At 38.7% G+C, this 14,396-nt stretch overlaps 1 protein-coding gene and 1 long non-coding RNA gene across 8 annotated transcripts in view; both read right to left on the bottom strand.

The window, feature by feature from the left end:
• LOC125914812 (uncharacterized) overlaps window positions 1-14,396 on the bottom strand; it is a 292,117-nt gene that overhangs the window by 128,911 nt on the left and 148,810 nt on the right. The window lies entirely within an intron of this gene.
• The window catches only part of ARHGAP28 (Rho GTPase activating protein 28), a 190,291-nt gene that overhangs the window by 59,806 nt on the left and 116,089 nt on the right, over window positions 1-14,396 (bottom strand). For 6 of the 7 annotated variants that reach the window (XM_049620405.1, XM_049620404.1, XM_049620410.1 and 3 more), the window contains one exon: window positions 6,381-6,473. The exons of the other annotated variant lie outside the window; for it this stretch is intronic. In XM_049620405.1, the coding sequence (XP_049476362.1) occupies window positions 6,381-6,473 (93 nt within the window). The remainder of the gene's footprint in view (window positions 1-6,380; window positions 6,474-14,396) is intronic. 7 annotated transcript variants of the gene reach the window in all.

Genomic DNA, 14,396 nt, shown 5'->3' with positions numbered 1-14,396 from the left:
CTTATAGAGGACAGGCATTATTTTACAAGGTGAGCAAAGGACTTTTTTTTTTTTTTAAGGGACAAATAAAACACAAGAACTAGTATAAGAAATTTAAGTCAAGATGGTGAACTGACAATTATCTACCCTTCCTATCCTCAATCACTGAAATGGCAGAAAACATATAATTTTTTTAAAGGAAGACATTTTTTTTAAAGGACGACATTTTTAATAGCACTGGGAACCAGTACAGAATTCTACAGCAGACCAACTCATAGAAATTTGTAGATGAAAAGAAAATAGAATTAGTTTGGTAAAATAAAAATCTTTACCCCTGAGCAGCATGAAAGGAAATTTCCAGACAGGGAGAAGAAAAACAAACAACACAGAACTGTACAAAGACTAGGAAAGAGTCCCAGGTACATAGTTAAAAAATGTTTGCAAAATAGGAGCCAAGCAGACCAGCTCCTAAAATATGTAGACAGCCCCTAAATATAACCGAGGAAGCCCTCCCAAAATATAGTCCAAATAAAATGAACTAACTACCTTGGGCGGTGGGTTCCTATTGTGAGTGTAAGGGTCTGAGAGAGAAGGAAATCAGGAGGCCACAACAAAAGTCATGGAGGGGAGACTGAAATGAAGTCAGCTTTGCCTGTAAGTAATGACTTAGGTCCTTCATCCTTCATCCTTGGCATCCTTCGCATCTGGGGACAACGTTTACCAACCTACCTGCCTCCTCTATGCACCTTAAAGCTAAGGACACTCCACTCGCTCACAAGAACACACAATCAAAATTTTGGCCTTCAGAAAAATTCATCCACTCAAGTGCAAAGGAAACATACAGCAATTTCCTAATTGATTAAAAATTAATAAAGTCCTGTGCTATGATTCTGCAGAGGATTTTGAGAGCCCACAGGGCTTGTAGTTCCACCTGAGAGTGTGCTCGTACCTTCTGCCTTGTGGAACACTTTCCACCCTATGCCTCCTTGGATGAAGTCTCGGGTGGATCACCTCACCCTCTTGCTGTGACAGGATTCTCAAGGACAGTGGTATGAGGGAGGGACTAGGGAGCTGGATGGGAAAAAACAACCTGGATCCATAGTCTTGGTACAAAGCTCTCTCTGCAGTGGACGCAAAACCTAAAACCTAAAACGCTTGCTGCCACCTAATGGGAGATATGCACTCCCCTGATCAGATGGTTCTCACACTCGGACACTTCACTGTTTGTGTCACTTATTATTACACATTCTAAAAGCTGGCATTTCTCCACTTAAGAGGTTTATATTTGAAAAATAACTGGAAAAAAAAACCTAAATATTTATATCTTAGTTGATAGTGAAAATACTGAAAAAAATTTTTTTACATGGTAGTCTGTTGTTTTTCTGTATGAGCTTACCCCCAAGGACCAAGCTTTAGCTGACGACATCCTCCACTTGGGAGACACACACAAAAAATTAGTTTTTGCTGTTGCTTCTCCCTATAGACGCTTTTTTTAAAAGACAGAATTTAGTTAGGGGCGCCTGGGTGACTCAGTTGGTTAAGCGGCCAACTTTGGCTCAGGTCATGATCCTGCAGTTTACGAGTTCAAGCCCCACGTCGGATTCTGTGTTGACAGTTCAGAGCCTTGAGACTGCTTCAAATTCTGTGTGTCCCTCTCTCTGCTCCTCCCCTGCTCATGCTCTGTCTCTCTCTCTCTCTCTCTCCCTCAAATTAAAAAAAAAAAGAATTTAGTTATTTTTGATTTACCTATTATTTCTTTCTGAGTCTATGAGCTATGGGTGATGGCCTGTGGGTAGGTTGTCTGCCAAAAATCTAAATTATGTTGCATCTTTACCCAAGAGAAATGATGAGAATACACATCCTTTATATGATATGAATGTTCATTGTGGTAACATGCATAATTGCTCAAAACTGGAAACAATCCAAATGTCTATCAACAGGTGAACAGATATACCAATAGTATATTTGTGCAATGGATTATTGGTAGTAATAAAAGGACCAACTTCCAACATATGCATCAAATGGATGAATCTAAAAATTATTTTGAGTGAAAACAAGACAGATACAAGAGTACATTGTATTTATAATTCTACTTATATGGAAGTTAAAACCAACCTAAGGGTTAGAAATCAGCGCAGGGCTTGCCTGGAGGAGGGGCAGGAGGAGCAGGAGGATAAGGGAAAGGGCCCCAAAGAGATTTCTGGGGTGATGGAAATTTTCTCTGTTTTGACTAACTTGTGGTTATGTGGGTAAAAACATATGTTACAACCAATTGAATTATACACCTAAAACACATGTATGTATTGTTTGTAACTCTACTTCAGTAAAAAAACAAAAATATTTTGATTCCTTAAAAAAATGTAATTCTTTGCAGTACCTGGGTGGCTCAGTTGGTTAAGCGTCTGACTTCAGCTCAGGTCATGATCTCACGGCTTGCGGGTTCAAGCCCTGCATCAGGCTCTGTGCTGACAGCTCAGAGCCTAGAGCCTGCTTCAGATTCTGTGTCTCCCTCACTCTCCGCCCTTCCCCCACTCACTCGCTCTTGCATGAGCATGCTTTCTCTCTCTCTCAAAAATAAACAAACATTAAAAAATATATTAAAAAAAACAAATGTAATTCTTCTCTTCAGAGTGATTTAAGGGGCTATGGCTACTCTGAACCAAGAGCCCACTGCTACAATAATGGGAAAAAAGAAGAATATGTTTACTGAAATTCAGAAAAAGAGTGAGATAAGCTACAATAATACCATCATGACCAAGAAAAAACTATTAATCTGCAACATAAAGATGAAGAAATCCAAGCAAACAGGCTAACAGGAGAGGAAATTTCGGAGGTACTGAAATTCAAGCAAAGAGACAACCATCTAACGTGTGTTCTAGAAGGCTGGAAACACGGAAAATGGGGAGAAAATAATGTAAAACATAACAGAAGACAGTGTGCAGAAACTGGAGGGAAAAAAAAAAGTCCTTGGATAGAAGAAACTTGCGGAGCAATGGCCAAAATGAATGCAGTAAAGGGCAGATCCTCATGACGGTTCAGAACTCCAGCAGCAAATTCAAAATCAATTAAAAATGCCAAAGTTGAAAAAATTTGCACGGTGAACAAACAAACGAAACCACTTATACATAAAGGAATGAGATTCAGGTAACCAAAATAAGAAAAGAAAAGAAAAACAATAATATAAGAGTGCAACATTGAATGAGCAATAAGAGGAATTCTGCCATAAAGGTTTTCCCTGACAGCTAAGGTCTTCTGTTAATAAGGGTCACTCATTTTACACATATTCCTATCAGGAACATCAACATGGTATTCAGAGTCTGCTGGATTAAATCCATACGCTACAGTGGCATCATAAAAGGAAAAAGTTAAAAGTTCATGCTAACGCTGGCATTGCGTTGTACACAGTGGTACCAACCTTGGCCTACCCACCATTGGTTCCTTGTTTTGTGACTAAAACAAACTCCCACTTGTTTAAATCAAAGTTCTTTAGATTTTCTTTTCCATGAAGCAAACACAGATGTAACTGACATTTTTTAAACAGATGGTATGATGATTGTATTTTGCAGTAAATTATGAATCAATACCAAGTGTAGCCATTTGATTTCAATCACTTAAGACATTGGAAATATACTAGATGAACTGCTTTGCTTTTCGACTAGACTAACACCCCAAATGACTAATTCATTTATGTGGACTGCACATTTTATCTATATAGGGAGTGGTTTGTAGAGTAGGTTTGTTGATGGAAGACTGAGTTGTAAGACTTTTGTCAATGCCCAAATTCAGTGGCATTTGCAGTTCAGAGTCAAGGGTCCACCACATATAATACATAAAAAGACTATTTCTTTACTTAATGTAGCTTGTTGCAAAATAAACACTTTGAATATTAATGAAATCATAATATATTATATGAACTCTGTTTTAAAGGTTTATTTAGGTATAACCTACAATTAACTGCCAATATTTAAAGAGTAAAAGCATGCATTTTGATGTCATTTTGAGAAATATTTAGACCAGTGAAACCATCACCATAATCAATACAGTGAACAAAAGGAGCACACCAAAAACTTTCTTATACCCCTGTCAAACCTTCCTTCCCTCCTTTCCTCGCCCATCCCCAGGTCTCCAGGCAATCACAATCTCCTTTCCCTCACTATAGGTTAGTTTGCATTTTCCATGATTTACAGAAGTTGAATCTTTTTGGTCTGGCTTTTTTCACATGGCATAATTATTCTAGATCCATCCATGTTGTACATATTAATAGTTCATTGCTTTTTATTGCTGAGTAATATTCCATTGTATGGATATACGAGAATTTGTTCATCCACCTGTAGGTAAAAATGGTCGTTCCCTGTTTGGATCTATTACGTGAGAAACATTTGTAAGTAAGTCTTCGTGGTAATATATATTATGTATGAGTAAAATGGCTGGGTTTGAAGTAGGTATATGCGTTAACAGCTGAAGGTTGCCAGGGGTGCCTGGAGGCTCAGTCAGTTAAGCTTCTGACTTCAGCTCAGGTCATGATCTTCCAGTTCATGGGTTTGAGCCCCGCGTGGGGCTCTGTACTGGCAGCTCAGAGCCTGGAGCCTACTTCGGATTCTGTGCCTCCCTCTCTCTCTCTGCCCCTCCCCCGCTCGTGCTCGCGCGTGTGTGTGTGCGCGCGCGCGCGGTCTCTCTCTCTCTCTCAAAAATGAATAAACATCAAAATAAGTTTTTTTTAATATTTAAAAAAAAAAGAAGTTGCCAAATTATTTTCCAAAGTGGATGGACCATCTTACACTACCACCAGCAGGGCAGCAGTGTCAACTGCTCTGCACCCTTAGCAGCAGATGAGAGGGTCAGTCTTGCATTAGGCAGGTTATGTAGAGACACCTCCCTGTGGCTGTATTTGCATTTCCATAATCACCAGTGATACTGAGCACCTTTCCTGAGGTTAATTTGCCATCCCCATATTTTCTTTGGTGAAGCATCTGTTCAAATCTTTTTCCCATGTTAAAAGGTGAGAAAAGACCAAACAAACCTTTACCAATGGAAAGCTCGGGGTATGTTCTTGAAAGAGAAAGTTGATTTGTTTTCAAAAGTAAAGGATTTGTGTAGTTAAGTTAAGGGAATCAAAGGTCAAATACCAGCAGGGAGCAGACTGGGGATAATTTTTTTTTTTTTTAATTTTTTTTTTCAATGTTTTTTATTTATTTTTGGGACAGAGTGGGGATAATTTTTAATATCAAAAGAAATCTTGTGTTATTTCTGTAAACAACCGGGGTTATATTCTGGGATTAAATGGGAAAGTTAAGTCAGATGATCCAAACTCTCTTTCCTAAAACCTAATAGAGTGAACAAAACATAACTAAAAAATAGGAAAAAAGATTCCCAGCAACATTCATATGAGGGGTGATTGGACAGAGATGTTCCAGAAATAACACAAATTCCTTTCTACAGTCCAACTCCCTCTCCATCAAAACTGCACTAATGAAGAAAGCAAATGGAGAACATTTTGAAAAAGACAACTACCATCATGTCCAAATTAGGAGAGAGGACAACCAAAGGTGTGAGTAACCACAGGTGGGCTCAATACATGCACATTCAAACAAAGACTCCCCTGCACCATCTCAGCAGGGAGGAGGGAACCTATTGGGATTCCCCATTCTGCCTTTTGCTAATCTGGGAGGAAGCCAGGACAGGGAACATGAGCATGGAAAAACAAGAAAGAAAACACTACACAACCTCCACCAAAGGAGAGAAAAGACTGCTTGAAGGAGTGTACATAGAAACATGTGAGAAAAGGCTCTGGGCTGAACCGTGAATAAAGTAAACTTTCCTGGTTGTAAATGGATATAAGCTTGACCCTTCTTGTGAGGCTTGCCTGACTTTTCCCTCCTCTGGGTCAGCTGGGAGAAGAAGTGGGGATGGGTAAAAGTAGGGAGAGGGAGAAGGGAAAAAGGCACTGGATACCTGGGGTTACAAGTATGGTCAGAAGAAAGGTGCCTGGTATTCACCCTGCACTGGGAAAACAATAGAAAACCTGAGGACACCTGCTTCTCCTCCAACAGATGGACCTATGACTCGATGGAACTAGCACTTATGAGAATTTCTTTAAATAAAAGAAAAAACAAAGAAACTAAATCTGCCCCAGAAACGGCCTACCGTCATTGGTTTTCTGGGTATTTATCTATTTTTATAGAGCATGCAATTATTTGTGAGCTTAACTATTAAACTTGGGTTTGTTTACTGCTGAATGTTTTCCTATAAATTGATTAAAGGTAGATAGGTATGTTGACAGCTGTGGCTGTCCAGTCATCTTAATTACGGTGCACTGTTTTGAAGTTTTGCCTGATTGTCTTGGGGAAAAAAAAATGGCCTCTTCATTCATCCCTACTCCCAACTTTCCTGCTATAACTTACCAAGGAATCACTTGTTTTCATAACTCCTGGCAGCTCTTTTTCCTCCTGGGGACCATCCAACTGAGCAGTATGATTGTCACAGGTATCACCTGGCTAATGAGAGAAACGAAAGCCATTTTTATTCAGGCATATCTGTCCCAACATGACTGTTTATTCAATTATTCATTACACAAACTCTATAAATGGACAGCCATGTGGTGATATACAGAGTTAATGACTGACCTGTGCAATGTCAAGGGCATTTGCCAATTCATCCACAATTATACTGATCCTCATAAATACTGTGTACTATAGCAGAAGTTGGTCTCAAGAGCAGACACTGTTAATTACCTGCCAAAATCCACTTTTATTTCCTTCTTAACTTACGAATATCATGATCTATTCCAAGATGCTACATCTAAACTAAAAAGACTAAAGTGTGATCATGTGATGGTTATGACCAATGAGATACAAGTAAAATCCTACTTGGTAGAGCATCCAGGAAGGCTAGTATTTTCTTGTTTAAGTGGATAGAATCTGCTGGCTGATGCTTCTTCCAGAACATGGACATGATGCCTGTGATGCCCAGGCATTAAATATAAGCCTATAAGCATTAAATATAAGCCCATATGCTACGTGGAGCAGAGTGGAAAGATGAAAAAGTCGGTAGATCCAGGCTAGGGATACCAGCCACACCAGCCTCAGACTTCTTATTTTATAAGGACAATACATCTCTAATTGTCTAAGTCATGCAGCTTCCTGATAAAACTATGCTACTTTAAAATCAGACTTTATGACTTTTGGTAATGACTTATAAATCAGCAAAAGTAGTCAGTTTTTTTTTCAATTAAGAAACTGGAAATACAGTAGATTGATGGTCTCACAAACACACGTGACTGAACCAAACATTTCATTCCCATTCACTGAATATTGTAAAAGCTCTGATTTTCATTATGCAGCAAGTATATTTGGAGACTATTCCAATTGTGATCGATGGCATTATAGGCTTTGTGCATATGCTCTAAGATTTTTAGCAGCACTTGTGATATAATGGCATTCCCCCAAATAAGATGCAATTATTCTATTCTATGATTGAAGCAACATTGTGCCAAATTAAACACACTGGATAATAGTGAAATCATAAACTTCTACATGAAACTTCAGAAACTGTTATTTTTCATCTTGCTTTTCCATATTTTCTAATTTTCCCCCAAAGTGTACACATTATATTCATAAGAAAAACATACATCTGTTTTGAAGTGAAAACAATGCTAATGAGGCAATACAAGAAGCCAGGTCAGGACAGAGGACTGAGGGCACACCACTCCCAATCACTCAGAATTAGAGAACGGGATTGTAAGACCAGCTCCAAATGGCACTGGAAACCAACAAGGTGTACTAATAACAGGTGAGAAATTGTTAGAAATTCCTGGGGAATAAAACATAAATAACATATTTCATAATTGCACAGATTTTAGCCTAAGAATAGCATAAAACAACACTGCTGGCAAAGAAAAGATAAATCTACAAAAAGCAAACAGACAACCAAGTAACCTCAGTGTGAAAATTAGAAAGGGTAGGATGGGGCCCTAGCGGAACAGCTGCAATAATTTATCGTAAAATGTTTTGTCAATGGAGAGGCCAGACAGACCTCCCAAAAGCTCCCTTTACACTGAACAGCAGGCAGCAGCTAAAAGCATTCTGGGTGCAGTGAACCACCTGCCATGGGTAGTAGTCCGGGATCAGAACTAAAACAGACCTCAGTATCAGGTTACTCTGGGCCACCATGAAAGACATGGAAGGGAGAATAATGGGAAACATCAGTTTTGTCTTGGATAGCAAGAAATGAAATCATTTACCACTTCTCCCTTTGGTGTATGCTCGCATGTGTGTGTGTGTGTGTGTGTGTGCGCACACGCGTGCACACATGAGCATGCATACTCACCCATATATACAGTGAAACTAACTTCCATTCACACAACATTCACATACCTTACTCACTTACACAGTACCCGAAATCACCCTTCTTATTCAATAAAGAGTCCTTTGGGAAAATATCTATATCATGGCAGAGAAATCATACAGCAATGACATATCCTAAGTAATTAATTAGTCAATCTAGTCCATTAATAAATATAAATCAATCACTAAGAACCATCAGGCACCGGAGAAAATCAATGTTAGGAAAAAGTCACTCGTGGAAAAAAAAAAAAAACATTCTAAAAAGGTACAGTGATAAACATTCTGTGAAAAAGAATTGAGAAAAGGGAAGAGGCTTAAAATGAATTAATTTCAGAAATATTTGAGAAAATAGTACAACCATAAGTCAGGAGTAACTATAAAAATAAAGGAAGTGAGTGAAAAAGAAGGAGTTCTTGTCAATTAGCAGTATGACTACTGAATGAAAAAATCAATGGAGGCTAAATTATAACCACTCATGGCTAAAAGGAGAATCAGGGATTTACAAAATGACATAGACAAAATCTACTAGCATACAGAACAGAAAAAAAAGACAAGGAAATATAACAGACAATTTAAGAAATATAGAAGTTTAATATAGAGGCAATAAAAGGAAGAATAGAGAAAATGGAAATGATGAAATAATTAAAGAAATTCTGGGAAGAGAATGGTCATAACTGAAAGAAAAGTAATGTTTTTCAGAAACAAAAAGCTGAGTGCTGATCATAATTAAAAAAAAAAAAAAAAGATTTCATACCCTTATGGCAGCTCAGGTCTCTAACACTAAAGATAAATTTAAGGGGCACCTGGGTGGCTCAATCAGTTGACAGGCCATGATCTCAGGATTCATGAGTCTGAGCCCCGCAAAGTGTTCTCTGCTGTCCGCACAGATCCTCTGTCCCCCTTCTTCTCTACCCCCACTTGCGTGCATACATGTACATGCTCTCTCTCAAAAATAAAAACAAAACATCAAAAAAAGATAAATGCAAAAGGCTTCCAGAAATGCAAAAATGAAAGGATACAAAATAAGATGTAGAGAGAAATCAAATTTCTCAACGTTAGCACTATATGAAAAAGCAAACATTAATATTTAAAAATTTCTGAAAAATTAATTTAGGGCCTAGCACTTTGATACTCACCAATTTGGGATTTAAGTTTTTATTTTTTTAATTCTTTTTTTAATGTTTGTTTGTTTATTTATTTATTTTATAGTGAATATAACTTATTGTCAAATCGGTTTCCATATAACACCCAGGGCCCATTCCAACAGGTGCCCTCCTCAATGTAGGATTTAAGTTTTTAGGTATGAAAATTTAGTATCCGGAGAGATTTCTTGCCAGATTCGCTCAAAGGATAAAAGGTACAATCTGCTAAGAAGCTGTAACATTTTGTAATATGTATGATTATGCAAATTAATATTTTTACTGTTCTCTGTAGTCATTCTGCTATGTTAGCCCTCACCATCCTCCTGGGAGAAAGAATGGTACTCCCTTTCCCATTCTATAAACTGCTCAGTAGTTCAGAGCAGGGCCTGGAATAAAACTTTAATATCCTCTTCCGTCTTACTGCTAGATTTCTTAGATTGTTCGGCACCACAGTTGCCCCTTGATTCACCTTTAAAAGGTGATAAGACCTTCCAGGAATTGAAATAAAAAAAAATAGTGAAAAAAGGGAAAAGAAACAAAATAAGCCTAGACAATCACGGGAGTCCATGGTTAGGATGGTGTGTTAAGTGTGGCAAGTAAGACTTCAAATAAGCCTCTCTTACGTGCTGCCTTACATCTGGTAAAAGCAGAAGGGCCATAAATGGTCTAACTACAAGCCTCCATCCCACTCTACTCCCTTATATAAGGTCCCCTAGCAGAACAATGCTCCTTATCCAGGAGGCCAGACACAATTCCTGCTTATCCTTCAGTAGTGGCTTTCAGTTCCCCGTCAGCCTGTGGAATTATTCAAACAAGCCAATCACATCCTCCCATGGGAACCAAGGGGAGCCGTGCTCTCTTGATACTACACGGCCTGCTTGCTACAACCCTTGGTTATTCACTCTGTTCCCAAGTGCACCCCACATGTAGCTCTGTGTGGTGTCTGGTGTCCTCCTAACCCAAGCTGTGAGAACACGTGATAATAAATTGCTGTTGACCTTCTCTGTCCGTTGTCAGGTGTCAAGCCACTCCTATAACCCTAGGGTGGGAATCCCTCCCTTACCTACAGGGTAAAGAGGAGGCGATTAAAAGAGAAGACAGAGTCAGCTAGGGTGAAACCTCACAGAAATCCATCATTTGAAAACACTAGTGTCTATTCGACATGCCCCTCCTCTGGTGGTCTGAGGAGTCAGGGGCAGACAGAGAGGAATCACAACTCAGATCAAGTGTCCTGGTTGGAAGTAAGGTATGTAAGACTCCCTGTAATTCAGGAACAATCTAAAACCTGAGGACACTTGCTGCCAGCTCAACAGAAAAAGTAAAGACTTCTGACTAAACGGAGTTAACACTTCTATGAGAAATATAATGAAATTGGAGGGAAAAACAATTAGAGACAAAATCTACTGGATTGCTCCCAGCTCCAGCTAACCACATTCCTCCTCCAGAACTTGACCTACCCTCAGGCAACAGAGGAGCAGCCAGAACATCGGGCCACATCCAAACCCTTAAGCAGCATTTGCAAGCAACAAAGGGCTAGCCTGTATTAGGACAATTTTTCGAGATCCAGACAGAATGTCCTACATAAAGTATGTATAAAATGAAAATAAACTGTACAGAAACTAAAGATCATCATCAGCATCATTATTCATCAGATCAAAAATGGTACAAGGGTCATTCTTAAAACAGCAAAAGAATCCTTCTTCCTCTACTAGGAAGGAAAAAAAAAAGTAGAGCTAAAGAGAAGGAAACATGAGTCATACCAGAGGAGTCTCTCACCATAAATTTCTGCTGCCATGAGTCCAAGTGGAGGCAGATGTCAATAACTCCATGTCTTTCTACGTCTCCTACTCTGGGCACCTCACTTCAGTAAGAGGACCTAGGCCTTAGGCCAAATGGTACAGATGATGGCATGGCATTCATCACACACACACACACACACACACACACACACACACACACACGCAGGCCTTCCACTGAGATCACTTCATTGGCAATGATGAGCTCAGGTTAGCCCTTTTTGAAACTTTGTACTAAGATAGACAAGGTGGGCTCCAATGAAAGGTGTTTACCTCCTGTGCTAGACAGTGCACTTTCCCCACCTCCTGTTACACATTGAAGATGCTACGGTGCTGTCCCCCAACAAAATATCTACCTGTAGAAAATAACTGAAATGTCAAGTATTTCATATGTAGAGAACTAAATTAATATTGACAGATACATGGAGAGTAGCAGAAGGTCTTCCACTACATGTTCAGCAAAAAGAACCAAAGTTTAGCTGACATTTTGACTTCTGGCTGGGGCTGGAACTGCAGCTGTGGTTTTGTTACTCGAGGTGCAGACAGGCCACGGAGTTATTTGTGGATTTAACTATTTAATTATTCATTCCTGAATTTAAGAGTCTTTGTTTCCTTCTTTGTGACAAGGCAAGTAGGCATTTTGCTCAAGTTCTCCCGACTGCCTTGAAATAATTACTTTTTCTAACCTCCTTACTTTCAAGTCCCCTTGCTTTATCTTACCAGTTGACCATTTCTGCAGGGAATTGCTGATATCACTTCTTCATCCAGGATCAGTTCCAAAAGAGGAGCTGGGATACAACAAAAATCATCTGGCTATTGAGAAAAATGAAAGTGCATTTTTATTCAGGTATCTTCTCCCCAGTGTCATTGTGCATTCAGTCATGAGCTCTGCATGACCTGTGTCCATTCACACAGACGTGTGGGGACATCCATAGATTTGCCTGCTGTGCACTGATCACCGCATGTAGCCATCCATCAGCCAACACTGAGAGCCCACTACATTCGGGGCACAATGACAGACACTCTGGTCTCTGTGGAGTATATTGTCAGCTGTTTACTCCAAATCCAGTCACCTGCCTTCCTTAACAGGATCCTGATTTTTTTTTTCTTTTCTAGGGACTTTTGTGTCCAACTAAAAAAGGTCAATTTCTTAGGCTCTTTTGAAGCTAAGGATGATCATAAAACATTTCTGGGCAATGAAAGGTAATTGGAATTCTACAGAGTAAGATTTCCAGGACACTAAGGTCGGGGAGACAGAGTAAGATGGTACAAGTTCCAGGACCATGGATATAGTGCTAGAAGTAGCCCAGCCAACTTGTAAGCAAAAGGATGAAGGTTGCATATGAATGACAAAATAGAAAGACAGGAGGAAGATGGATCCATGCTACTGCAAAGGAACACCTACCTTACCTTCTTCTTAAAGAGAGAAAAATACACCCGTATTTGTACAACTCATGATTTCTTGGGTTTTCTGTTACATGTAGTAAAATGTATATACAGGTGATATAATCAAGTTTTTAAAAACAGTGTGCATGACTATATTTACACAATTATGTCAGTCCCACCTCTGACTAGTTGTTTATCAATTATGAAATTGGAAATAAATTAGGTTGACTATTTTACTCAATTAAATATGTTACTGAAAGGAACGTTTGATTCACATCTTCTAAATATTGGAGACAAATGTATTTGGGTCCCAGAATTCTGCTCATGATGAACAGTACTGCAGATCCTGTCACATCCAGAGGCTGATTTAGTATTTGTGATTCAGTGCATAATAGCTCTACTAACACAGGGGTTAAATATTTTATTCCTTTACTGTTAGAATTCCACTGAAAACTTTATTTATTGGATATTTAATTAAATCATAAAATTTTATTTGGGCCCATAGAAATAGTCATTTTTTACCTTGCTTGTTCATATTTCCTAAGTTTCCAGTAAAGATTATGTACTATTTTTATAATAAGGAAAAACACATTTTTTGGAAGGAATATTACTGAAGAATCAGCACAGATTCTTCAAGGGTCAAGATAGCAAAATGAACATACTGCTTTCTCCTCCCCCTACAAATCATTCATAGTATCAAAAGAGATACCTTTTTCAAAGAGGAGATCTAGAAACCACTAAACATTTCCATTAGCAGAACAGAAATTGTTGGATGTTCCTGGAAGATAAAAAGCAAGCAAAAATGGCTTGATAAGGGTAGAGGGAAACCTTGGCCTGAAAAAAGTTACAAGAGAAAAACATATAGAAGATAAACGCTCATCTAGAAAAAAAAACACATAATCAACATTGAGAATAAAGAGAGCAGTAAGGCATCCCCAATTCAGAGGCCAATGGCCAAAGTGACCGAAGAATGTTTTTCTGAAAAAAGCAGCCAGGAGAGCTTCCCTCCCTCTAACACTGAACAGCGGGCAGTAGCTAAATGTGATTCCAGGATAAAACCCAACAAGTGTCCTCTTGTTGACAACATGACCACTTGCCTTGGGTGGGGGGGGTGTCCTGGTATAGTGCTCCTGGACAGAAAGTTAAATTGCCCTTCATTGGGGCCTTCTGAAAGAACACAGGAGTATAAAAAAACAAGTTAAGCTTGCCTGAAAAGCAAAAAAAAAAAAAAAAAAAAAAAAAAAAAAAAAAAAAAATTATATTTTTTTAATATTATCATTACTTTTGCATTGATACTATATTTGTGTGTCTTTAAAGTGAAGTGTGACAGCTGACTGACACATTTCACCACTCACACAGGTCCAGACTGCTATCCACTAGGAGAGTTTTAGGGAGAAAATAAGTCTACGTAACTGCATAGGAAATATACAGTCATTACCTGTACTCATCAATCAATCAATCATTCAATCAACCTAGCCCTGCATTAATAGGAATTAACACCCAAATATCCAAAATCAACTGAACAATAGTAATGTAATGATGCCAAACATAAGCAGATGACCCTGAAGAAAATAGTAATTCAAGGAAAAGAAGACCACCTTGGAATTTAAGGTTTAGGGCTATTGCAGCCAAGAAACAAGAACAGATCACTAAAATAAAGAGGAAGTCAGGGGAAAGGAGATGCCTCAGCAAATTAACAATATGGCTGTTAATTTTTTTTTAATTAATGAAAGGCAGAAGTATTGATACCA

This window comes from Panthera uncia, assembly GCF_023721935.1.
Source record: "Panthera uncia isolate 11264 chromosome D3 unlocalized genomic scaffold, Puncia_PCG_1.0 HiC_scaffold_8, whole genome shotgun sequence".
In the NCBI taxonomy this organism is placed as follows: Eukaryota; Metazoa; Chordata; class Mammalia; order Carnivora; family Felidae; genus Panthera; species Panthera uncia.
The sequence above is the reverse complement of the archived record's forward strand: the minus strand, read 5'-3'. Positions and strand labels throughout refer to the sequence as shown.